This window comes from Rhinoraja longicauda, chromosome 24, assembly GCF_053455715.1.
Source record: "Rhinoraja longicauda isolate Sanriku21f chromosome 24, sRhiLon1.1, whole genome shotgun sequence".
Classification (NCBI taxonomy): Eukaryota; Metazoa; Chordata; class Chondrichthyes; order Rajiformes; family Arhynchobatidae; genus Rhinoraja; species Rhinoraja longicauda.
The window spans coordinates 29,325,257-29,351,339 of record NC_135976.1 but is presented as its reverse complement, the minus strand read 5'-3'; the positions used below and the strand labels follow the sequence as shown (position 1 = coordinate 29,351,339).

General features: G+C 50.2%; 1 protein-coding gene across 2 annotated transcripts in view; it reads right to left on the bottom strand.

Moving 5' to 3' along the window:
- The window catches only part of nuak2 (NUAK family, SNF1-like kinase, 2), a 49,519-nt gene extending 24,553 nt beyond the window's left edge, over window positions 1-24,966 (bottom strand). For both annotated transcript variants that reach the window (XR_013548863.1, XM_078420917.1), the window contains exons 1-2: window positions 24,647-24,966; window positions 1,847-1,967 (exon numbers count right to left, since the gene is read on the bottom strand). Coding sequence is in view for 1 of the 2 variants with exons in the window: in XM_078420917.1 (XP_078277043.1) it covers window positions 1,847-1,967; window positions 24,647-24,913 (388 nt within the window). In the remaining variant the exon portion in view is untranslated. The remainder of the gene's footprint in view (window positions 1-1,846; window positions 1,968-24,646) is intronic.
- Window positions 24,967-26,083: the final 1,117 nt, after the last annotated feature.

The following is a 26,083-nucleotide window of genomic DNA, read 5'->3' as shown; positions in this document are numbered from 1 at the left end:
GAGAGGGAGAGGGGGGGCGAGAGGGAGAGGGGGCGAGAGGGAGAGGGGGCGAGAGGGAGAGGGGGCGAGAGGGAGAGGGGGCGAGAGGGAGAGGGGGCGAGAGGGAGAGGGGGCGAGAGGGAGAGGGGGCGAGAGGGAGAGGGGGCGAGAGGGAGAGGGGGCGAGAGGGAGAGGGGGCGAGAGGGAGAGGGGGCGAGAGGGAGAGGGGGCGAGAGGGAGAGGGGGCGAGAGGGAGAGGGGGCGAGAGGGAGAGGGGGCGAGAGGGAGAGGGGGCGAGAGGGAGAGGGGGCGAGAGGGAGAGGGGGCGAGAGGGAGAGGGGGCGAGAGGGAGAGGGGGCGAGAGGGAGAGGGGGCGAGAGGGAGAGGGGGCGAGAGGGAGAGGGGGCGAGAGGGAGAGGGGGCGAGAGGGAGAGGGGGCGAGAGGGAGAGGGGGCGAGAGGGAGAGGGGGCGAGAGGGAGAGGGGGCGAGAGGGAGAGGGGGCGAGAGGGAGAGGGGGCGAGAGGGACTCGGGGGCGAGAGGGAGCGGGGGCGAGAGGGAGCGGGGGCGAGAGGGAGCGGGGGCGAGAGGGAGCGGGGGCGAGAGGGAGAGGGGGCGAGAGGGAGAGGGGGCGAGAGGGAGAGGGGGCGAGAGGGAGAGGGGGCGAGAGGGAGAGGGGGCGAGAGGGAGAGGGGGCGAGAGGGAGCGGGGGCGAGAGGGAGCGGGGGCGAGAGGGAGCGGGGGCGAGAGGGAGCGGGGGCGAGAGGGAGCGGGGGCGAGAGGGAGCGGGGGCGAGAGGGAGAGGGGGCGAGAGGGAGAGGGGGCGAGAGGGAGAGGGGGCGAGAGGGAGAGGGGGCGAGAGGGAGAGGGGGCGAGAGGGAGAGGGGGCGAGAGGGAGAGGGGGCGAGAGGGAGAGAGGGCGAGAGGGAGAGAGGGCGAGAGGGAGAGAGGGCGAGAGGGAGAGAGGGCGAGAGGGAGAGAGGGCGAGAGGGAGAGAGGGAGAGAGGGCGAGAGGGAGAGAGGGCGAGAGGGAGAGAGAGCGCGAGGAAAAAGGCTTGAATTTCCATCTCGTGTCAGGCCCAGTCTCCCATTATAACAACACAAAGCACTCATATCTATAAGGAAATGCAATTAGGGGGCACTTTCTTATTGCGGCTGGTCACGATAGAGCCTCCTCAGGACTAGCCGACACACACATCAATCTCTGTCATCTCTCATTGTTTTTGTTGCATCTCTCGCTCTCTCTCTCTCTCTCTCTCTCGCTGGTGGGGGGTGGTGTGGTGGGGTGAGTGTGGTGTGATGTGGTAAGGTGATGTTGTCGGGTGATGTTGTCGGGTGATGTGGTCGGGTGATGTGGTCGGGTGATGTGGTTGGGTGATGTGGAGTGCCATGAGGGGGTGATGTGGGGTGGTGCAGTGAGGGGAGATGTGGTGTGCTGGAGTAACTCAGCGGGACAAGCAACATCTCTGGAGAGAAGGAATGGTTGACATCCCTCGTGTGCAGGATAGTATACGGGGCTCGCTAGTCGGCGCGGACTCGTTGGGCCGAAGGGCCTGTTTCCACGCTGTCTCTCTAAACCAAACTTAATGTCTAAATTTTAAATGTTGGGATAGTCCCAGCCTCAACTACCTCCTCTGGCAGCTCGTTCCATGCACCCACCACCCACCTTCTGTGTGAAAAGGGTTGTCTTCAGGGGGGGCACAATTCAGCACAAGTTTTCCCGCAGTTATTCGGGAGAGGTCGACAGTGGATGAAGGAAAAGCCATCGTCAACAGACAGAGTGGAAAGCAAAACATTCTTGGAACTAGTCGTCTCCTCAAACCTCCGTCAAGGGGGAAGGGGGTGGATTGAACGAAGCACAAGCTTACCTTCGTAGATGTTGATGATGTGCGGGTGATTGAGCGACGACATTATCTCGATCTCCCGGCGGATGTGAACCAGGTCCTGCTCATCCTTGATCTTATCTTTGCGGATTGACTTAATGGCCACCTGCAAGGACAGGAGCAGACGCTCGTTAAATCGGCCGCCAAAACAACGGAGCACTTCTGCCAGGTCAAAGCCGCCACGCTTCCGCCACCCGTACTTTGGTCCTTCCTTCCAGCTCTGCCCATCCCAACAACCCCACAACAGTTAGGCACGTCTCCGACATTCACGGTTTGTCCGTCGGCCCTGGGTTTACGGTGCAGTGTCTGATTCCAGACACTCAACACGTCACCTATCCGTGCTCTCCACAGATGCTGCCTGACTGGGCAGCGGCAGATTTGCTGCCTTACAGCGCCGGAGACCAGGGTACGGTCCCGACTGCGGGTGCTGTCTGTACGGAGTTTGTACCTTCTCCCCCCCCGTGATCGCGTGGGTTTTCTCCAGGCGCCCCGGTTTCCTACAAACCTGCACGTCTTTGGAGTGTGGGAGGAAACCCACGCAGGCCACGGGGAGAACGTACAAACTCCGCACAGACAGCAGCCGTAGTTAGGATTGAACCCGGATCTCTGGCGCTGTTAGGGAGCAACTCTACCGCTCCAAAGGCGTACAGGTCTGCAGGCTAATTGGCTTCAGAGAAAATTGTAAACCGTCCCTAGTGTGTGTGTGTGTGTGTGTGTGTGTAGGATGGTGCTGGTGTACGGGGAAGGCTAGTTGGCACGCACTCCGTGGGTAAAAGGGCCTTGTTTCTGCACGCTATCCCTAAAGACCCGCCGAGTTACTCCGCCACTTTGTGTCTTGTCTTGTAAGCCAACCACCTGCAATTCCTTGCATCACCTCATCCTCATGAACTCCGTCACCCTCCTTGTTGAGGATACACCTACCCCTTCGAGCAAGGTGCCGATCAGAGAACAATGGAAACGGCGGAAAGTCCCTTTGACAGCAGAAGCTGTCAGGTGGCCACAGGTGAACAGGATCTAGGCTTCTGACACCTGCGGTTCACTGGATTTCACACTCGGGGTTGTACAGTTCCAAGTATTAACGCAGCCACAAAGACAGAGCGGGTCGAAACTGTGAGGTAAAGGGTCCAGAACAATACAACCGAGGCAGGACCTCCTTCCATTGACAGACACAGAGTGCTGGAGGAAGTCAGCAGGTCAGGCAGCATCCCTGGAGAAAAGGAATAGGTGACGTTTTGGGTGGCACGGTGGTAGAGTTGCAGCCTTCCAGCGGCAGAGACAGTCTGGAGAAGGGTTCCAATCCAAAACGCCACCCATTCCTTTTCCCCAGAGACGCTGCCTGACCCATGGAGTTACTCCAGCATTTTGTGTCTATCTTCGGTGTAAACCTGCATCTGGAGTTGTGTCCTCCACATTGTGTCTCCTTCCTTTGGTCAGTCTGAATTTTCTTTTGCCAATTACATGCTTCTGAAGTGACTCAAGAGTCCTATTGTATTATTGACACCGTTATTCGTATCATTTTCTATTGATCGGTTGGCTTCGCGGTTTAGTTTAAAGATACAGCATGGAAACAGACTTTTCTGCCCACCGCAGGGCCATCGATCATCCATTCACACCAGTTCACAGGAGCGGAATAGGCCATTCGGCCCATCAAGTCAACTCCACCATTCAATCAGGGCTGATCTATATTTCCTCTCAACCCCATTCTCCCGCCTTCTCCCCGTAACCCGACACCCATACAAACCAAGAGCCTATCAAACTCTGTCTTAACAATATCAATTGACTGGGCTCCACAGCCTCCTGTGGCAATGTGGCACAGATTCACCAGCTTCTGACAAAGGAAATCCCTCCACATCTTTCCAAAGGTACATCCTTTCATTCTGAGGCCGTGGCCTCTGGACCTAGACTCTCCCACCAGTGGAAACATCCTCTCCACGTCCACTCTATCCAAGCTTTTCACTATTCGGTATGTTTCAATGAGGTCCCCCCTCATCTTTCTAAACTCATTGACCTTCCAGATCAATCTTATCCCACTTTCTCATCCACTCCCTACACACCAGGGGCTATTTACAGAGGGTCAATTGACCTACAAATTTGCACGTCTTTGGGAGGGGAGAGGAAACCCACGCGGTCATGGGGGGGGGGGGGGGGGGGGGGGGGGGAGGGGAGGAGAACGTGCAAACTCCGCACAGACAGCAACAGAGATCGCCACGTCCCGCACGCTGTGAGGCAGCAGCTCTACCAGCTGCGCCACTGTGCCCGTGCTCTACCCACGGCCCAGTCCGGAAGGTAAACAGGAACGCTGGAACGTTCCACGGCAGATTAGGCGGCGTCTGTGGAAAGTGAAACGGAGATAACGTTTCGGGTCAAAGTCCCCTTGTCAACAACGTAATCAGTCAAACACCACATAAAGCCGGTTGAAATACAGGAAACCAGGAAGTAAAATCACTGGAAAAATAAACCACATCATATCCAGTAATTAAGCAGGAGCGGGAAAATCCAGCTGCCTGACTGGCAGCAGAACTAGTCAACACCTGTCGCGTCAGGACGGGTTTTTCTTGCTCTGTGACAGGTGCTGCCTACCTTCTAGAACCAGGTTTAAGGTGAAAGGGGAACGATTTAATAGGAACCAGAGGGGTAACCTTTTTCCACACAAAGTTTAGTTTATTGTCACGTGTACCGAGGTACACAAAAAAAGGTTGTTGGTGTATGGAACGAGCTGCTGGAGGAGTTCGTTGAGGCAGGGACTATTGGAACGTTTAAGAAACATTTGGACAGGTAGATTTAGATTTTAGATTTAGAGATACAGTGCGGAAACAGGCCCTTCGGCCCACCGGGTCCGTGCCGCCCAGCGATCCCCGCACATTAACACTATCCTAAACACACTAGGGACAATTTTTACATTTACCCAGCCAATTACCTACAAACCTGTACGTCTTTGGAGTGTGGGAGGAAACCGAAGATCTCGGAGAAAACCCACGCAGGTCACGGGGAGAACGTACAAACTCCGTACAGACAGCGCCCGTAGTCAGGATCGAACCCGAGTCTCCGGCGCTGCCTTCGCTGTAAGGCAGCAACTCTACTGCTGCGCCACCGTGACCGCCTAGGTACATGGATAGGGCGGGTTTAGAGGGATATGGGCCAAACGCAGGCAGGTGGGACTAGTGTAGATGGGACATGCTGGTTGGTGTGGGCAAGTTGGGCCGATGGGCCTGTTTCCACGCCGTATGACTCTGCGAGCGGATGCAAAAGTGGGATAACGTAGAACCAGCGTGAGCGGGTGATCGATGATCAGCCTGGGCCAAAGGGCCTATTCTTGCAAATTGTATCTTGCAAACAATTATTCAAATGTAGAGTGCGTAGAGATGCATTGAGCCCGTCAACACTGGGAGCTTCACAGCAAAACTGCTCCTCGCAAATAATGCAGAACATTGGAAGGCAGCAGTGTGCTAACAGCATGTTTAAACACTAGTGCACTTCACACAACCCAGGGACACACAACACAAGGAGTCTCCTGCACCTCAGATTTCGCTTGGGCAGCTTACACCCCTGCGGTACGAACATTGACTTCTCTAACTTCAAGTAGCCCATGCTTTCCCTCTCTCTCCATCCCCCTCCCACCTTCCCAATAGACAATAGACAATAGGTGCAGGAGGAGGCCATTCGGCCCTTCGAGCCAGCACCGCCATTCAATGTGATCATGGCTGATCATTCTCAGTCAGTACCCCGTTCCTGCCTTCTCCCCATACCCCCTGACGCCGCTATCCTTAAGAGCTCTATCTACCCCTCTCTTGAATGCATCCAGAGAATTGGCCTCCACTGCCTTCTGAGGCAGAGAATTCCACAGATTGACAACTCTCTGACTGAAAAAGTTTTTCCTCATCTCAGTTCTAAATGGCCTACCAGTCTTACTGTTTCCGACTGCATTTTATCCGACTGCATTTTATCTCTGTACAGCCCACACCCCCCGACATCATCTCGACCCGAATCGTCACCCATTCCTTCTCTCCAGAGATGCTGCCTGTCCCGCTGAGTTACCCCAGCATTTTGAGTCCATCTTAGAGTTTCCTGCCCCCCCCCCCCCCCCCCCCCCTTAGCTTCAGAATTTTAAAATGCGTTCTTTTGCCATCATTGCCTGTGCATTTGACCCGATCTGACAGCTGGACGACCCACAACTTCAGTGCCTTCTCTGCATCTGCCAGAGGTCACGGGTTATTATGCGAACCTTTCTATCGGAGATTATCAGGAGGGTAGAAACTCGGAGGGCAGGAATTTTCCCGTCGAACCGAAACAGGTCTCTTGGGAAAGGGAGCTGGGACTGCAACGATCCCGGGAAACATTGCACCGCACAAAACCCAATTCAAAGCGCCATTGATCCCGGTCGCCGTGACAACAGAGGCAGGAAGGCACTCGGAATGGCGATTAGAACCTGCCGCAAATCCACGACGCCCTCTCACATGAAGAACCGGGGGTCACAGTTTAAGAACGAGGTGGTTAGGCCACTTAGGACTAAGATGAAGAAAAACCTTTTCACTCGGGGAGTTGTGAACCTGTGGAATTCCCTGCCACAGAAGGCAGTGGAGGCCAATTAATTGGATGTTTTCAAGAGAGAGTTAGATGCAGCTCTTAGGGCTGAAGGAATCAAGGGATATGGGGGGGGGGGGGGGGAAAGCAGGAACGGGGTACTGATTTTGGATGATCAGCCATGATCATACTGAATGGCGGTGCTGGCTCGAAGGGCCGAATAGCCTATTCCAGCACCTATTTTCTATGTTTCTATGAATCCAGTGAGCTGGGCTGTGTCTCTTTGAAGAGCTTCAAATGTCAATAGACACAAGCCCGCCCGGTTGCCTGTGCACACACAAACGGCAGCCAAAATGACGTGCGACTTTCTTCATGTGGAAAGGAACTGCAGATGCTGGTTTACACCGAAGATGGATGCAAAACCACTGGAGTAACTCAGCGGGTTGGGCAGCATCTTTAGAGAGAAGAAACAGGTGACGTTTGGGGGTCGAGACCCTTCTCTGGCGCTGTAAGGTAGCAACTCTACCGCTGCACCACCGTGCCGCCCTCTGCCTTCATTTTAATTTCCACAGATAACAGGAAATATAAAGCAGGCTTGTCTTTCGTGATCAATTTGTGCTACACTGGTGCATGAACTCAAAATCCATGTACCTTATCTTAGTCATAGAAACATAGAAAATTGGTGCAGGAGTAGGCCATTCGGCCCTTCGAGCCTGCACCGCCATTCAATATGATCATGGCTGATCATCCAACTCAGTATCCCGTACCTGCCTTCTCTCCATACCCCCTGATCCCTTTAGCCACAAGGGCCACATCTAACTCCCTCTTAAATATAGCCAATGAACTGGCCTCAACTACCTTCTGTGGCAGAGAATTCCACAGATTCACCACTCTCTGTGTGAAAAACAGAGATTCTGTGTGAAAAACAGAAATTCTCATAGAGTCATAGAATCACACAGCGTGGAAACAGGCCCTTCTGCCCAATTTGCCCACACTGACCATATACACTAGTCCGAAGGAAAATAACTGCAGATGCTGGTTCAAATCGAAGGTAGACACAAAATGCTGGAGTAACTCAGCGGGTCAGGCAGCATCTCAGGAGAGAAGGAACGGATGATATTTCGGGTCGAGACCCTTCTTCAGACTGAAGGGTCTCGATCCGAAACGTCACCCGTTTCTTCTCTCCTGAGATGCTGCCTGACCCGCTGAGTTACTCCAGCATTTTGTGTCTATCTGCACTGTGCCCATCTGCCTGCGCTTGGCCCGTAGCCCTCTACACCCGTCCTATCCATGTACCCGTCCAAATGTCTCTCAAACGTTGCGATAGTACCTGCCTCAGCTACCTCCTCTGGCAGCTCGTTCTATACACCTACCACCCTTTGTGCAAAAACGTTACCCCTCAGATCCCTATTAAATCTTTCCACCCCTCACCTTAAACCTATGTCCTCTGGTTTTCGATTCCCCCACTCTTGGCAAGCGACTCTGTGCGCCTACCCGATCTAGTCCTCTAACAATCTTGTACACGTGTGTAAGATCGCCTCTCATTCTCCTGCGCTCCAAGGAATAGAGTCCTAGCCTGCTCTACCTCTACCAACAGCTCAGGCCCTCGAGTCCTGGCAGCATCCTCGTGAAAAAAATGTTGAACCCATTTGAATTGCTTCTCTCTGTATGATTATACGAGCATTTAATTTTAACTCTAAAGCCCTCTACAGCGTGAACTGAGATTGGGCTGTCGCATTCGGGGGGGGGGCACTTGGCATTAAATCAACCTGGTTTTGACCCATAAAGTGTGAGCCGAGTCAGAGACAGGGTCACTCGTAGGGCAGGAGCTGGAGTCTGCAACTCCCCCACGCAAGACAGTTAATTGCTTCCATACATCTGCCGCGAATGACTTCTGCTCTGATGGTAGGGATTCCCCCATGATCGTCAAACCACCCGAACAAACCACGAGGTAGAGCTGCTGCCTCACAGCGCCAGAGACCCGGGTTAGAACCCGATCTCGAGTGTTGTCCGCACGGAGTTTGTACGTCCTCCCCGTGACCGTGTGGGGCTCCATCCGGGTGCTCCGGTTTCCTCCCCGCATCCCAAAGACGTGAGGGGTCGGCAAGTTCAATGGCCCTCTGTAAATTGCTCCTAGTGTGCAGGAGGGCAGCGATTCAAAACCTTTTCTACCCTTGCGGAACCCATTAAATAATTTCCATGCCTCAGGGAGCCCCTGCGTAAAAATCAATGTGTATCTTTATTAATTTAAATTATATAACAGGTCGAAGTCTTTATCACAATACCCAAGAATATTCCAAGAATATGCCGTAGGTGTACAATAAAATCACGAATACGATATTAAACACAAAGATTACTCAACAATGCATTTACACGTGATTAGCCTATTTGTCACTATTTTTCCTCGGCAGCCCTAGCGACCTCTCGTGGAACCTAAGGGCCCTGGGGAGTGAAACGCTGGTGTAGGGAAAGGATGAGAACGTAGAATTAGCATGAACGGGTGGTCAATGGTCGGTATGGGCCCAGTGGGCCGAATGGCCTGTTTCCACGCTGCATCTCCAAACGAGACCAATATCAATAGACAATAGGTGCAGGAGGAGGCCATTCGGCCCTTCGAGACAGCACCGCCATTCAATGTGATCATGGCTGATCATTCTCAATCAGTACCCCGTTCCTGCCTTCTCCCCATACCCCCTGACTCCGCTATCCTTAAAAGCTCTATCTAGCTCTCTCTTGAATGCATTCAGAGAATTGGCCTCCACTGCCTTCTGAGGCAGAGAATTCCACAGATTCACAACTCTCTGACTGAAAAAGTTTTTCCTCGTCTCAGTTCTAAATGGCCTACCCCTTATTTTTAAACTGTGGCCCCTGGTTCTGGACTCCCCCAACATTGGGAACATGTTTCCTGCCTCTAACGTGTCCAACCCCTTAATAATCTTATACGTTTCGATAAGATCTCCCCACATCCTTCTAAATTCCAGTGTATACAAGCCTAGTCGCTCCAGTCCTGGTATCCTGGTGTCAAGGTTAATTGGCCTCTGTAAATTGCCCCTAGTGTCTGCAGGCAGTCAATAAGAAAGTGGGATAACAGAATTAGTGTGGACGGGCGGTTGATGGTCGGCGTGGACTCGAAGGGCCCGTTTGTTTCCCTGCTGCATCCCTGAAGTAAACATCATTGTAAACTCTCCTTCCATTCACTGCAGACCTCTCCCGGCACAATTCGATCAGCGTGAGTCACAGGAAATAAAAGGCTTTTGTTTTAATTTTGTTTTAAACCCCTGGTGCCCGACCACTCCTAGAATAAGGTCTCGCAGCACCCGATCTCCTCGGGAGACACCAGACGGGCGCACAAAAGCCGAGGCAGTTTCCTGGTCTGGTCTAAAACATTCATCTTTTGTCTCTAAAGCCAACTCAGCGGAGAGACACCCACACAAAAAAGAGAAAAATGTCAATGCTTAACAGCCCACTGCAGGAGACTGCATGCATCACCAGTAATCTTCCTACACAGGGAATTCTGATTCTGTGCGTGCGTTGTGTGTGTGTGTGTGTGTGTGTGTGTGTGTGTGTGTGTGTCTGTGTGCGTGTGTGTGTCTGTGTGTGTCTGTGTGTGTGTGTGTGTGTGTGTGTGTGTGTGTGTGTGTGTGTGTGTGTGTGTGTGTGTGTGTGTCTCTGTGTGCGTGTGTGTGTCTGTGTGTGTGTGTGTGTGTGTGTGTGTGTGTGTGTGCGTGTGTGTGTGTGTGTCTCTGTGCATGCCCGTGCTCTGTCTCTCTCACTGTCTGTTTGTGTGTGTGTGTGTGTGTGTGTGTGTGTGTGTGTGTGTGTCTGTGTGTGTGTGTCTGTGTGTGTGTGTCTGTGTGTGTGTGTGTCTCTGTGTGCCTCTGTGCATGCCCGTGCTCTGTCTCTCTCAGTGTCCGTGTGTGTCCGTGTGTGCGTGTGTGTGTGTGTGTGTGTGTGTGTGTGTGTGTGTGTGGTGGAGTCAAGCTGAACAGCGACCAGCCGCATGGTCACTCTTGGAAGTAGATTTCAAGGAATCAGCCTACACAGGGGACACATTCGAGCAGTGATGTGAGACACGTTACTTATTAAGGACCAGAATGTGTAGAAAAGTTTGTTAAAGCCAGCAATCTGTGCAGGAAAAAAAGGTTGAAATGCTATAATGTTTGTGAAAGCAAAGTAATAGCAATTAGGAGGGGCATCAGAGGTTACCAGGAGAGAGCAGGAGAATGGGGTTGAGAGGGTAAAATAGATCTGACATGATAGAATGGCGGAGAAGACTCGATGGGCCGAATGGTCTAATTCTGCTCCTATGTCTTATGATCTAATGATAATGGGGGGAAAAATCATCCAAAATCAGTACCCCGTTCCTGCTTTTTCCCCATATTCCTTGATTCCTTTAGCCGTAAGAGCTAAATCTAACTCTCTCTTGAAAACATCCAATGAATTGGCCTCCACTGCTTTCTGTGGCAGAGAATTCCACAGATTCACAACTCTCTGGGTGAAGAGGGTTTTCCTCATTTCAGTCCCAAATGGCCTACCCCTTATTCTTCAACTGTGACCCCCTGGTTCTGGACTCCCAACATAATCGGGAACCATTTTTTCCTGCATCCAGCCTGTCCAACCTTTTAAGAATTTATTATATGTGTTTCTATAAGATCCCCTCTCATCCGTCTAAATTGCAGTGAATACAAGCCCCAGTCGACACATTTTTTTCATCTCTCTGACTCAGAAGTGAATCTGCCAAGACTGACACGATCAAAACAAGAGGTACACTCCCTTGCCCCAGGGACAAAGGTGAAGCTAACTGCAGGTTTATCTTCTGCATTCGTCAACAGTACGGTTCAAGTTCCCATCCTGGCCACGTCACGCCAGCCAAATTATGGAGGCGCGAAAATAGAGTGAAAGCCGGGCGGGATTTATAAAACATTTAATAAGCAGCCTTTTTTTAAAAAGAAGGGGGAAATCAAACCAGTGGACTGCCAAATGAGAAGAAGGGTCTCGACCCAAAAGGCCACCTATTCCTTTTCTCCAGAGCCGTTGAGTTACTTCAGCTCTTTGTGTCTACGACTGCCAAATTATATCAGGAACACCAGACCTTAAGTAAAAGAAAAACTACCTTGAAGTAAGGAACCTTTTAGACAATAGACAATAGACAATAGGTGCAGGAGTAGGCCATTCAGCCCTTCGAGCCAGCACCGCCATTCAATGCGATCATGGCTGATCACTCTCAATCAGTACCCCGTTCCTGCCTTCTCCCCATACCCCCTCACTCCGCTATCCTTAAGAGCTCTATCCAGCTCTCTCTTGAAAGCATCCAACGAACTGGCCTCCGCTGCCTTCTGAGGCAGAGAATTCCACACCTTCACCACTCTGACTGAAAAAGTTCTTCCTCATCTCCGTTCTAGGTATGGGATGGGATGGGGGGGAAAGATTTAATAGGAACCTGAGGGGTAACTTTTTCACGCAAAGGGTGGCGGGTGTATGGAGCGAGCTGCCGGGGGAGGTAGTTGAGGCTGGTAATATTTCACAACGTTTAAGAAACATTTGGACAGGTACATGGATAGGACAGGTTTAGAGGAACATAGGCCGAATGAGACTAGTGTAGATGGGACATGTTGGCCGGTGAGGGCAAGTTGGGCCAAAGGGCCTGTTTCCATACTGTAAGACTCTCAGTACAAACAAAAACCCCAAATATTACTGCAAATGTTAATTAAAAAATATATATTTTTGGACGTGCTCTTTGCTGGCAAGTTAAACATGTAGTGCTTTTGAACTGCTGCCAACGATACAGGTACAGGGCTCACTGTGATACAGAAGACAGACACAAAACGCCGGGTCAGGCAGCCGCTCTGGAGAGAAGGAATAGGCGACGTTTCGGGTCGAGGCTACACATTTAGTCAACCGGCATCTGTAATTGCTTCCGACACACTTCACTGTGAAACAGGTCGATGTTACACAACCGCGGGACTTTCCAAATCTCAGTGCAAGGCCTTGACGGCCTTTGTAAGGGACCTTTAGACTTTCGACATAAAGCGCAGAAACAGGCCCTTCGGCCCAACGGCCTGTGTTAACCCCGTACGCCAACACTATCCTACATACTAGGGACAATTTACAGAAGCCAATTAACCTACAAACCCACACGTCTTTGGAGCGTGGGACCTTGGGCCAGTTCTGAGGCACTCACAAAACAGCAGAGCTGGGAAGCATCACCGGTTTTAAACCTCTTTTCATTTATTTGCATGAGGTAAATACCGCAGCCTAATCCATGAGACGTTGCCCTCCAGGTGCGTTGGTTAGAGACAGGCCGCTTTGCCGGCCTGCATTTCCTGTTTCTTATTGCCTGTTTGTTCACAGGACACACTTAATCTGTGAGACGCACACTTGAGGACACAGGCCAGTCTCGCGGGCTGCCGGGAAGTAAATCATCGACTCATCTGTGATTCTCCTTTCACCTGCGAGGCGCCATCCAATTAAAAAAATGTTTGCTTTTGAAATATTGCAATCCGCAAATCAATATCCTCTTACGTAATGGCCTTTTTAAAAAAAAGAAAATAAACTGGGACTAATGAACCTTACCCACAAGCCACTCCTCAGTCTCTCCCAATTATTCCAATCCCATTGTTACTGACTTCGTTCTGGGCGGCACGGTGGCGCAGCAGTAGAGTTGCTGCCTCACAGCGCCAGAGACCTGGGTTACAGGGAGTAGGCAGGAGAATGGGGTTGAGAGGGAAAGATAGATCAGCCATGATTGAATGGCAGAGTAGACTTGATGGGCCGAATGTGCTTCTTCAGCTTTTACAATTCATAAACGTGATCCTACTCCTGCACCTGTTGTCTATTGTCTATAGGGATATCAACAAAACAATTCTCAAAACTACTGAACTGCTGTTACATATCACAAAAGGAACAAGAGGAGATGGCATTCAGCCCACTAAGGTTGTTTTGACTGAAAGATACAGCAAGGAAATAGGCCCTTCAGCCCACTGAGTCCATGCCAGCCATCCATCACCAATTCACACTAGTTCGGCCCATTGGCCCTTTCTTGGACAATACAGCTCACCCACTCCATGACACTCTGGTCAACCTGAGGAGCACCTTCAGCAACAGACTGGTCCCACCAAGGTGCAGCACTGAACGCCACAGGAGATCCTTCTTCCCTGTGGCTATCAAACTGTACAACTCCCCCCCTTCTGTCGTGGGGTAGACTGGCTCCCCAGGCCCTCCCCCCCCCCCCCCCCCCCCCCCACCCCCCCCATTTTTGTACATCCCTCATCCTGAACTTTGCCACCCCATAATTTAATTACATATGTGCCGTGCAATAACTGGTCACTTAAATTTCATTCTTATTATAATAATGCACGCAATGACACTTCCAATGCCTCGTAACTGCACCTTTTGACTGTCGGCAGACCAGTTTCCCTCTGGGATCAATGAAGTGGTATCGTATCATGTTGCAAGGCTAGGACCAGCTTGAATGTGATGCTTCCTACAGTCAAATAGCCGACTGATGCACGCCAGTCAAAAATGGGCAACTGAGCCAATTTCAGGGAGGTCCTTTGGCACACTTGGAAACATAGAAAACAGGTGCAGGAGTAGGCCATTCGGCCCTTCGAGCCAGCACCGCCATTCAATATGATCACGGCTGATCACCAGAATCAGTGCCCCGTTCCTTCTTTCTCCACATATCCCTTGATTCCGTTAGCCCGGAGAGCTGTATCTCTCTTGAATGCATCCAGTGAATTGGCCTCCACTGCCTTCTGTGGCAGAGAATTCCACAGATTCGCAATTCCCTGATCGAAAAAGTCTTTCCTCATCTCAGTCCTAAATGGCCGACCCCTGATTCTTAAACTGTGAGCCCTGGTTCTGGACTTTCCCCCAACATCGGGAACATTTTTCCTGCATCTAGCATTTCCGACTTGGTACATACACCTGGCACTTAGTTCCGTACTTGGTCCAATCTCACCGCAGGGGGGGCCAGTGCAAAACCGGAGAGACAGACGGTAACGTCACCCCTTCGGCATCCACCTCAGCACACTCTGTTTCTGCTCTTCCAACAGCCCAGCAAGAGATTAACCATAATTGCACCATAAGAGGATGACATTTTATTGCTTGTTACTTATTTGCTGATCTCAGTTGCAGTTGGCCGTTCTACATTCAGTGCGGCCTTTTACGATGCAATTCTCTGGAAGATTTTATTTACAAAACCGAGATCAAAGGATAACGTCACCCCCCCCACTCGATACCAAGACGGAATGAACAATGTGGTACTTGTTCCCTTGGCCAAGGCCATGAATCGTTCCGATGCCCCGCAATTAAATCAGGAGTTAGAGCGCGGCTTTCTTCAGAATAGGAGGCCTTTCGGCCCGTCATTGCTGCTTACTGTTCACCTAGGACACCAAGTGCTGGAGTAACTCAGCTGGGTCAGCTTGAATGGAGAAACATGCCACGGGCTCAGTGGGCCGAAGGGCCCCTTTGCCCATCCTGAATCTTTTTAGGCACAAAATGCTGGTGTAACTCAACTTCAGACTGAAGAAGGGTCTCGACCCGAAACATCACCCATCCCTACTCTCCAGAGATGCTGCCTGTCCTGCTGAGTTACTCCAGCATTTTGTGTCTATCTTCGATTTAAACCAGCACCTGCAGCTCTTTCCTGCACACTGTATATTTTTAGTTTAGTTTTAGAGACACGGCAAGGAATCTGGCACTAAACGCTTTCCTTTAGTAGCACAGGGGTAGAGTTGCTGCCTTACAGCGCCAGAGACCCGGGTTCGATCCTGACTACGGCTGCTGTCCGCGCGGAGTTTGCACGTTCTCCCCGTGACCTGCATGGGTTTTCTCCGGGTGCTCCGGTCTCCTCCCACACTCCAAAGACGTGCAGGTTTGCAGGTTAACTGGCTTCTATAAATTGTCCTTCGTGTGCAGGATATAACTAGAGTGCGTGTGATCGATGGGTCAGCACGGGCGCGGTGGGACGAAGGGCCTGTTTCCACGTTGTATCTCTGAACTCAAGTAAATCTTAAAGGGAGGGCCGGGGGGGGGGGGGGGGGGGGGGGGAGGAGAAATCTGGCCTAGATTTCCAGCACCCAGTCTTGAAGGATTCCTTTCAGGGAACAGATACTTCTCAGGATCGATTCAGCTGCAGCTGCTGTTACGACACAATTCCACGAGAGAGCAAGACACGTCAGAACCTGCTGCACTTGGGCCATTACGGTTCAACTTTGCAACGTTTGGCACCAGCAACCAACACCCACAGGCAAAGCTGGAGAACTAAGTTACTTTAAAATGAAAAAGCAATTTCTGGTCGCACTTTTGAGGGAAATATTGCAGTCATCCAGCTCCTCTCAGGGGGGAGGGAGGGTTTACTTACACATGATACAGTACAAGAACAATCAGAGGCCCGACATATGGTGAGTGCAGCTCGCATGGGTGGAATAATGAACTTAGTTAGACCTGCTTCCTAAAGCTCTGGGGATTTTACCCGCCTCGCCTCTCGTCTGGGTCTAGGGTCCGCTGTGGGCAACTATATAGACATCGGCCTGCGCTAATGACTCCGCGACTCGACAACGGTTAATCACGGGACAGTAGAAAGCAGCAGATGGGACCCGGTCTATTTCCTCGTCTTTGTCTAGCGCGCTGTGCAGCCCCAACACGAATCTCGTGGGATTTGCAGGTTACAGACCATCTTTGAGACTGACGACGTTTCGTTATCAGACACCACACTCACTTTCTTTTTACAATACACCAGCTTAGCACTGACCTCCCCGAGATTTTCATCACCTTTGCAAATAAGTTGGACCCCAATACTACACGCCCAGTCTCGTAAAATAGGATTTCCCCATTTAAAAAAAAATCAGAGGACCAGAGGACACAGTTTAAGATGAGGGGGAAAGATTTAATAGGAACCCGAGTGCTAACTTAAAAAAAAAATTATACACACACACACACACACAAAGGGTGATAAGTATATGAAACAAGCTGCTGGAGGAAGTTTAGTTTAGTTTAGAGATACAGCGCGGAAACAGGCCCTTCGGCCCACCGGGTCCGCATCGACCGATGCTTTCAAGAGAGAGCTTGATAGAGCTCTTAAAGATAGTGGAGTCCGGGGGTATGGGGAGAAGGCAGGAACGGGGTACTGATTGTGGATGATCAGGCCTGGTCACATTGAATGGCGGTGCTGGCTCGAAGGGCCAAATGGCCTAAGCCTGCACCTATTGTCTATTGACCAGCAATCCCAGCACACTAACACCATCCTACACACACTGGGGACAATTTACATTGATACCGACCCATTTAACCTACAAACCCGTACGTCTTTCGAGTGTGGAAGGAAATCGAACATCTCGGAGAAAACCCACACAGGTCGTGGGTAGAACGTACTAACTCTGTACGGACAGCGCCCACAGTCAGCATTGAACCTGGGTCTCTGGCGCTGTGAGGCACCACTCTACCGCTGCGCCACCGTGTCTTCATAGCTCTTGTTCCTCACGTCCCTCGCCTTTGTATGAAATTACCTCAGGCTCCCAGGTATCTGAACCCTCTCCTTTTTAAACAAACCAGATAGAATCACAGTCTCATCCAAAATCACGTGCAGCGTTGAAACAGACCCTTTAGCCCAACTTGCCCTGTGCCGACAAATATGCCCCATCTACACTAGCCAAGGGATATGGGGAAAAGGCAGGAACGAGGCACTGATTTTGGATGTTCAGCCATGATTGCATTGTATGGCGGTGCTGGCTCGAAGGGCCGAATGGCCTTCTCCTGCACCTATTCTCTATGTCTATGTTTCTCGTCCAACCTGCCCACACCTGGCCCATATCCCTCTCGCCCATTACCACCTGCAGAAGGGTTTTCTGCTGTATTTCTAAACTAAACTAATGCAGGTGGATGAACTGTACCCCCTTCCGGGTCAGCGTATGGAATTACGAATGCACCTTCGTTACACTGGTCTGTAATTGTGCTTTAGGGAAAGTGAAAGCAGGCTTTCTGAAAGAGAGCAGGCGAGGAAGTTAATCACCACATCTACCTGCTCCCTGCTCTTTGTCAACCCTCTTCCATGTTTAATGACCAGGCTGTCTTTCACACAGCTGCACCTGCGTGTAGAATGTCATCCCAGGTCCCCATCCAGAAAACCATCAGCTCAATGGATGCACTGTTGTAAGAAGCCATTGTGATCCCACACAGGCCAGCTGACACAGCTCAGACGGGCAGTATCCCTCCAAACGAGTACAAAGGACCCGCAAAGCACTGACTGGCGACTGACTATCTTTGTCTGAACTATAATAAAGATTCCACCGTCTGATTAAATCGCACGATCTTTAATCAGACTTTATTGGACTCCAGCTCGCCCTAAACGTTAATCCCTTCATCCTGTATCTGTACACGGATTGATTTTGGTTTAGTTTGGAAATACAGCGCGCAAATGGGCCCCATTCGGCCCACCTAGTCCGCGACGACCAGCGATCCCCGAACATGTTAACACTATCCTACACGCACCAGGGACATTTTACTATCTTTACCGAAGCCAATTAACCAACAAACCTGTACGTCTTTGGAATGTGGGAGGAAACCAGAGCACCCGAGGAAAACCCACACGGTCATGGGTGGGGGGGGTGGGGGGGGAAGTACAAACTCCGTACAGACAGCACCTGCGGTCAGGATCGAACCCGGGTCTCCGGCGCTGTGAGGCAGCAACTCAACCGCTACGCCACCGTGCCGCGCCTTGTAAGCTATCGATTGTAATCATGTACAGTCTTTCCGCTGACTGGATAGCATGCAACAAGAAAGCTTTTCACTGTACCTCGGTGCACGTGACAATAAACTAAACCAAACATTGTAACAGCATAGATCTCTCACATTTCTAAACCATTAGGCAAATATCTAAGAAAATGACAAGTTTCTAGGTGAAAACCCAACAATTTGTTTTGGTGCGATCACATTGTCACGACAGCCCAGAAAGCCTCCTCTTCCTCAGTAGGTGAAGGGAATTTGACAACGATTTCGCCAATGATTTACCAAATTCTATAGACATTAAAGAGAATTTAATGCAGATTTATTTGGTTACGTTTCCACATCTGAGGAGAGATGTACTGGCATTGGACATTTCCAGTAGGGGGGGGTCCATGACCAGAGGGCACAGCCTCAGAATAAAAGGACGTCCCTTTAGAATGGAGTCGAGGAGGAATTTCTTTAGTCAGAGGCTGGTGAATCTGTGGAATTCATTGCCACAGATGGCTATTTATTTTGCTATCATTGCCACGGGTTATTTATGTTACTCCTTGTCTGTCTTCTCACTTATCCCCAATTTTGACCACTTCACCAGTCACGACCATCCTTCCCCCTCCCATGGTCTAACCTCTGTTGCTCCCTTGCCCTACATATACTGATGCCTCATCTATTAGGGGCAGCACAGCGACGCAGTTGGTAGACCTGCTGTCTCACAGCATCAGAGACCCGGGTTCGATCCTGACCTCGGGCGCTGTTTGCGTGGAGTTTGCACGTTCTCCCGCATGGGCTCCCTCCACTACCCTCCCACGTTGTAGGCATCGGGCGCAGCGGCAGAGTTGCTGCCTCACAGCGCCAGAGATCCGGATTCGATCCCGACCACGGGTCCTTGTCTATATGTTCTCCCCGTGACCGCGTGGGTTTTCTCTGTGATCTTTGGTTTCCTCCCACACTCCAGAGACGTGCAGGTGTGTCGGTAAATGGGCGTGGTAAATTTAAAAATTGTCCCTAGTGCGTGTAGGATAGTGTTAATGTGTGGGGATCGCTGGTCGGCGTGGACTCTGTGGCCCAAAGGGCCTGTTTCCGTGCTGTATCTCTAAACTAAACTAAATTGCAAGGCCACGCAGGTTTGTAGGTTGATTGGCCCACTGTAAATTGCTGCTAGAGTGAATGGAGTGGATGCGAAGGCAAGATACCATGGAACTGGTGTGAACAGGCCATGGAGTCATAGCATCTTGCAGTGTGGAAAAAGGCCATCCAGCCCAACCTGCCCACACCAGCCAACATGTCCCATCTACACCAGTCCCACCTGCCTGCGTTTGGCCCATGTCCCTCTAAACCTGTCCTATCCATGTACCTGTCCAAGTGTTTCTTAAAGGTGATCGATGGTCAGCACGGACTTGGTGGGACAAAGGGCTTTGTTCTATGCTGTATCTTTCAATCAATCATGCAAAATCTGAACATTTATTCTCGTGACTTGGTATTAAATTTCCATATCCTGTCAAACCTGTCCTATCCATGCACCTGTCTAACTGTTTCTTAAATGTTGGGATAGTTCCTGCTTCAACTACATCCTCTGGCAGCTCATTCCACACACCCACCACCCATTGTGTGGAAAAGGTTACACAGTCGATGCACAGTCCTGAATCCTAACCTAATTCTGCAGTGTTTTCTCCAGTGCTTTCACTGTGAATTGGGTGCAAGTTCACTGCAACGCCACACAATAGCTGGATTCTAATCCACGTGCCAGTCTGCAATCGCATTCTCCTGAAAGCATTCAACTGGGTGAATAATGGGATGAGCTTGGCCCTTTGGAAAGAATGCAATTCCATCAAGACGAAACAAGCAAATTTAATTTGCTGCATTCCCCGGGTAATGATAAGCAAAAACAATATCGGTGTCCTTTCCCAGGGCAACGTTCTTGGCCCCGAGGCCTTAGCTACAATCGGGCTGTTACCATGTCCGACAACACACTCTCCAAACCCCCTGCTCTGAGCTCCACAACGGGAAGGCAGGCAGAGGCAATGATTTAAAGGTGGTCGGAAAGCCCGCACTGGCATAAAATTCTTACTTGAAGTAAGGCACGGTGGCGCAGCGGTAGAGTTACCGCCTTACAGCGACAGAGACCCGGGTTCGATCCTGACTACGGGTGCTGCCTGTACGGAACTTGTACGTTCTCCCCGTGACCGCGTGGGTTTTCTCCAGGATCTCCGGTTTTCTCTCGGGTACTCCAAAGACGTGCAGGTTTGTAGGTTAATTGGCTTTGGTTAAAATTGGAAATTGTCCCTCGTGTGTAGGATAGTGTTAGCGTACAGCGATCACTGGTCGGCGCGGACTCGGTGGGCCTGTTTCCGCAACTGAACTAAAAGTAAGAATTTCCCTGTTCTGTTTTGGACATACGACAATAAAACACTCTTAGAGAGTCATACACTAGTCCCACCTGCCTGCGTTTGGTCCATATCCCTCTAATCTTGTCCTATCCATGTACTTGTCTAATTGTTTCTTAAACATTTGCTCGTCCCTGCCTCAACTACCTCCTCTGGCAGCATGTTCCATCTACCTACCACCCTTTGTGTGAAAAAGTTACCCCTCAGATTCCTATTAAATCTTTTCCCCTTTATCTTCAAACTATGTCTTCTGGTCCTTGATTCCCCCACTCTGGGCAAGAGACTATGTGTATCCACCCAATCTATTCCTCTGATGACTTTCTAAACCTCTATCAGATCACCCTTCATCCTCCTGCACTCCAACGAGTCTCGACTCTCTTAAAATGTTGGTAACCCTTCTAAAGTACCCTGGCAGCTCAAAGTGAAGGAGCAGCAGAATTTGGGATGGGATTAAGCATCTCAAGGGCATGCATCAGGACAACACGGATTCCCAGTGGCAATGGAACGCCTTCTCCCAAATTACCCAACTACCACTCCCTGCCAATGTGTATCCTTCTCAACCATCTCAGAGCAACACAAGCACAGAAAAGGTCTTGACAGACACAAAGTGCTGGAGTAACTCAGCGGGTCAGGCATCATCTCTGCCGAGAAAGAATAGATGATGTTTCGGGTCGGGACCCTTCTTCAGTTTAGTTTAGAGATGCAGCATGGAAACAGGCCCTTCAGCCCACCGAGTCCGCACCGACCAGCAATCCCCGCACATTAACACGAGCCTACACACACCAAGGACAATTTACACTTCTACCAAGTATACAACCCAAGCCAATTAACCTACAAACCTGCACGTCTTTGGAGCGTGGGAGGAAACCGAAGGCCTCGGAGAAAACCCACGCAGTCACGGGGAGAACGTACAGACAGCACCCGTGGTTGGGATCGAACCAGGATCACCGGCGCTGCAAGCGCTGGAAACGTATAAGATTATTAAGGGGTTGGACACATTAGAGGCAGGAAACATATTCCCAATGTTGGGGGAGTCCAGAACAAGTGGCCACAGTTTAAGAATATGGGGTAGGCCATTTAGAACTGAGATGAGGAAAAACTTTTTCAGTCAGAGAGTTGTGAATCTGTGGAATTCTCTGCCTCAGAAGGCAGTGGAGGCCAATTCTCTGAATGCATTCAAGAGAGAGCTAGATAGAGCTCTTAAGGATAGCGGAGTCAGGGGGTATGGGGAGAAGGCAGGAACGGGGTACTGATCGAGAATGATCAGCCATGATCACATTGAATGGAGGTGCTGGCTTGAAGGGCTGAATGGCCTCCTCCTGCACCTATTGTGTATTGTCTATTGTCTAAGGCAGCAACTCTACCGCTGCTCCACCGTGCCCCCCAAGGTCATTATTCTTCAGACCAATATCAGAGGAATGACCTGTTAATATCATCAAGCTATGGCCCAGCACTCAGCATCGAGTTCAATACACGCCACAAAGCAGGAAACACAGTGGTAACCTTGCACCCAAAGCCAGATCAGGTAAGCAACTGCGGGACTTCCAGCTTTGCTCCAGTGACTACTGTCACTTGGAATTTCCCACTCCTACATCTGCTGGTCTGGGACTTTAGCAGCCTCACTTCTAAAGAGCGGAGAAGCCAACGACTGGTGTTAGGGAAGGTGACAACTGAGGCACTGTGCCATCTGCCCACCATTCTGTTTCCTTACAATGACAGCAGTATCAAATGAACTGACCCTGAACCGACCAGTATCTGGGTCAAGTGCAACATCTGCTACAAAAGAAAGCAGACGAGCAGGAATTTTTTTAGTCAGAGGGTGGTGAATCTATGGAATTCATTGCCATAGAAGGCTGTGGGGGCCAAGCCAATGGAATTTTTTTTAAGGCGGAGATTGATAGATTCTTGATTAGCACGGGTGTCAGGGGTTACGGGGAGAAGGCAGGAGAATGGGGTTGAGAGGGAAAGATAGATCAGCCATGATTGATTGAATGGGGGAGTAGACTTGATGGGCCGAATGGCCTAATTCTGCTCCCGTCACTTATGAAAGGGACGCGGGGAGACCTATCTGGTCGTGCAGAACAAGAACAACAATCAGGGCAGATTTCGGAGCTGAATCAATGGACATTTGTTCTCGGTAAACCAGCATCTCCCGCCGGTTTAGCTCAGTGCACTGGGGACTAGAACAGTGGAGATCGGTCCCCCACACCATCGGAAAGAATGCAAGAAATCGCCAATTAATGTTTCATTAGTGCAGACATCAACAGCGATGCTGGCGATAAGCAACCTTCTGCTACCTTCAGAAACGTTAACCAGCAGAGGGGGGGTAGGGAAAATACACCTTGGGATCATTTAAACAGAATGCATTCAGTCACGTTGTTAGCTCTTGAATACAACCTGCCCATCAACTGACCCATATTAAATGCATTAATTATTAACTGGACCACAGTCCCTTCCCCGAGCTAGTCTCATTCACTGCATCATTTAAACAACGACAAACTATTCCAACGTGCTCTCCAATGTGTGTGTATATATGTATATATAATATATATACCATAACAGAAGCAAATATATCACAAAATGTATACAACACAATAACATGTAGCATAATACCATGATATATATAGTGTGAAACAGAACCCATAATTCTGTAATACAGAATAGAAATCATGTTTTGTTGTACGTTGGAAAATAAATTCTATAATAGTCTGGGAAGTAAAATCTATAATATTTTGGAAAATATGTCCCATGATATTTTTGAAAAAATATGTCCTATAATATTTTGGAAAATATGTCCTATCATATTTTGGAAGTGTGTTCTATATTTTTTAGGAAACTACTATAATAGTCAGAAAAAATGTGTTCAATAATATTTAGAAAAAAATATTTTTTTGGGGGGAAAAATGTGTTCTATCATTTTTAGGAAACTTCTATAATATTTAGGAAATTGTATTGTACCCAAGAATAAGGGGTAGGCCATTTGGGACTGAGATGAGGAAAAACTTTTTCACCCAGAGTTGTGAATCTGTGGAATTCTCTGCCACAGAAGGCAGTGGAGGCCAATTCACTGGATGTTTTCAAGAGAGTTAGATTTAGGTCTTTGAACTAAGGGAATCAAGGGACATGGGGAGAAAGCAGGAACGGGGTACTGATTGTGGATGATCAGCCATGATCATATTGAATGGCGGTGCTGGCTGGAAGGGCCGAATGGCCACCTCCTGCACCTTTTTTCTATAATATTTAGGAAAATACTTTTTAAAAATATAAATTTTATGCAATTGAAACACGCAAACAAAACGGATTCAGGGATTATTTTGAGTGGAGCAGTTGAAAGCCAGTATCTCGGCCTCGGTGGCTTTGCAAATAATATCTCACGTAGATGGATTGCAAACATACCCGCAGTTCCAGCAGGTTTGGAGAGGCCCTGGTCTATGGAATCTGGCTGCTAATGAAGCGAGTCGTTAAAACTTAAAGGCGCGCTACTCCGGGGGCGTCTAAGGGAAGGGTCTCGACCCCGAAACGTAAACCTATTCCTTCCCCCTCCTCCCTCCTCTAAAGAGATGCTGCCTGAGCCGCTGAGTTACTCCAGCATGTTGTGTCTTTCCTCGGTGTAAACCAGCATCTGCAGTTCCTTCCAACGTGAAATTAACATGCAGTCGGTTTCATTCCCAGATGAGCCACAAACACACAGACACAGACACACACACACACACACACACACAGAGACACACACACACACACACACACACACTAGCAGACACACACACACACACAGACACACACACAAAACACAGACACACAGAGACACAGACACACACACAACACAGACACACAGAGACACAGACACACACAGACACACACAGAGACACAGAGAGACACAGACACACACAGAGACACAGACACACACACACACACACACACACAGACACACATAGACACACACAGACAGTGACAGACACACAGACACACAAAACATACACATACACACACACAGACACACACCACACGAGAAACAGACACACACACACCTCTCGGTTCCCCCGGCCTTTGTGTAACAAATTCCCCCTCAACTCGTTGTGCAAATGGTTTTGTAAATAGCAAAATTATCCCTTTTTTTTTGTGAAAAAAGAGAGAGAGAATAAATGGCAGCGATTCTCACCACACGGCCCGATCTGTCAACCGCCTTCTTCACTTTCCCATAAGTGCCTTTGCCCAGGGTCTCTCGGAACTCGTAGCGGTGCCTCAGGTTGTGCTTGTGGTGATGTCTCTTGACGGCTTGTCGCCTCAGCTCGGGGGTGTGCGGGGAAGAGCGGAGCTCCCGGAGGCCACCCCCGCCACCGTGGTTGCTGCTGTTGTTGTGGGGAGCCGGGGAAGAGCAAGCGACCGGCGCCCTGCCCCGGCATTGTAGAGGGGAGCCTGGATCCATCAGGGCAAGGAGATGGTGGAGGAGGAGAAGGCAAGGGGGTGGAGAGTGTCGAGACACTGGGAGAGAGAGAGGAGAGGGAGAGAGAGAGGGGAGAGAGAGAGGAGAAGGAGAGAGAGAGAGAGAGAGAGAGAGAGAGAGAGAGAGAGAGAGGGAGAGAGAGGGAGAGAGAGGGAGAGAGAGGGAGAGAGAGAAGGAGAGAAAGAGGGAGAGAGAGAAAGAGGGAGAGAGAGAGAGGGAGAGGAGGGGAGAGAGGGGGAGAGGGAGAAAGAGAGAAGAGAGAGAGAGAGAGAGAGAAAAAGGGAGAGAGAGAGAGGGAGAGAGAAAGAGGGAGAGAGAAAAAGAGGGGGAGAGAGAGAAAGAGGATAAAGAGGGAGAGAAAAGAGGGGGAGAGAGAGAAAGAGGGAGAGAGAGAAAGAGGGAGAGAAAGAAAGAGGATAAAGAGGGAGAGAAAAGAGGGAGAGAGAAGAGAGGGAGAGAGAGAAAGAGGGAGAGAAAGAAAGAGGGAGAGAGAGAGGAGAGGAGAGGATAAACAGTGATACAAGCTGGTCAGAGGTCCGTGGTGAAACGATACATTGCTCTAATTCTACGAGAGTCCACACATTGTCCAGGGAGCGCTGACATGTATCTTCTAGCTTAACAGCGTTGCAACAACTCAGCTCCCCGTCGCGTGTAAACCCTTCAGTGCACACTTCATTATCCTAGACCCACCCTTTGCAACAACCCGGCCCAATAGCCCTCAACCTTCGGCGTCGTCACCGCTTTCCGTGTCCGTCGTTCATTCTCCGCCTCGTAGAGTCATTGAGTGAGAGACAGTGTGGAAACAGGCCCTTCAGCCCAACCAAACTGTTGCCCACACCAGCCCAAACTTGTCCCACCTGCCCGCGTTTGGGCCACACAACCTGTCCTGTCCAAGTAACATTTTTTTTTTAAACAAAGTGCATTTATTTTTGCTCAAAACAAAATAAAATATATATTTAGATAGTCTGAAGAACTCAGTCTGAGGAAGGGTCTCAACCCAACCCGAAGGGTCTCAACCCAACCCGAAGGGTCTCAACCCAACCCTCTCCTCTCTCCTCTCTCCTTTCTCCTCTCTCCTCTCTTCTCCTCTCCTCTCCTCTCCTTTCTCCTCTCTCCTCTCTCCTCTCTCCTCTCTCCTTTCTCCTCTCTCCT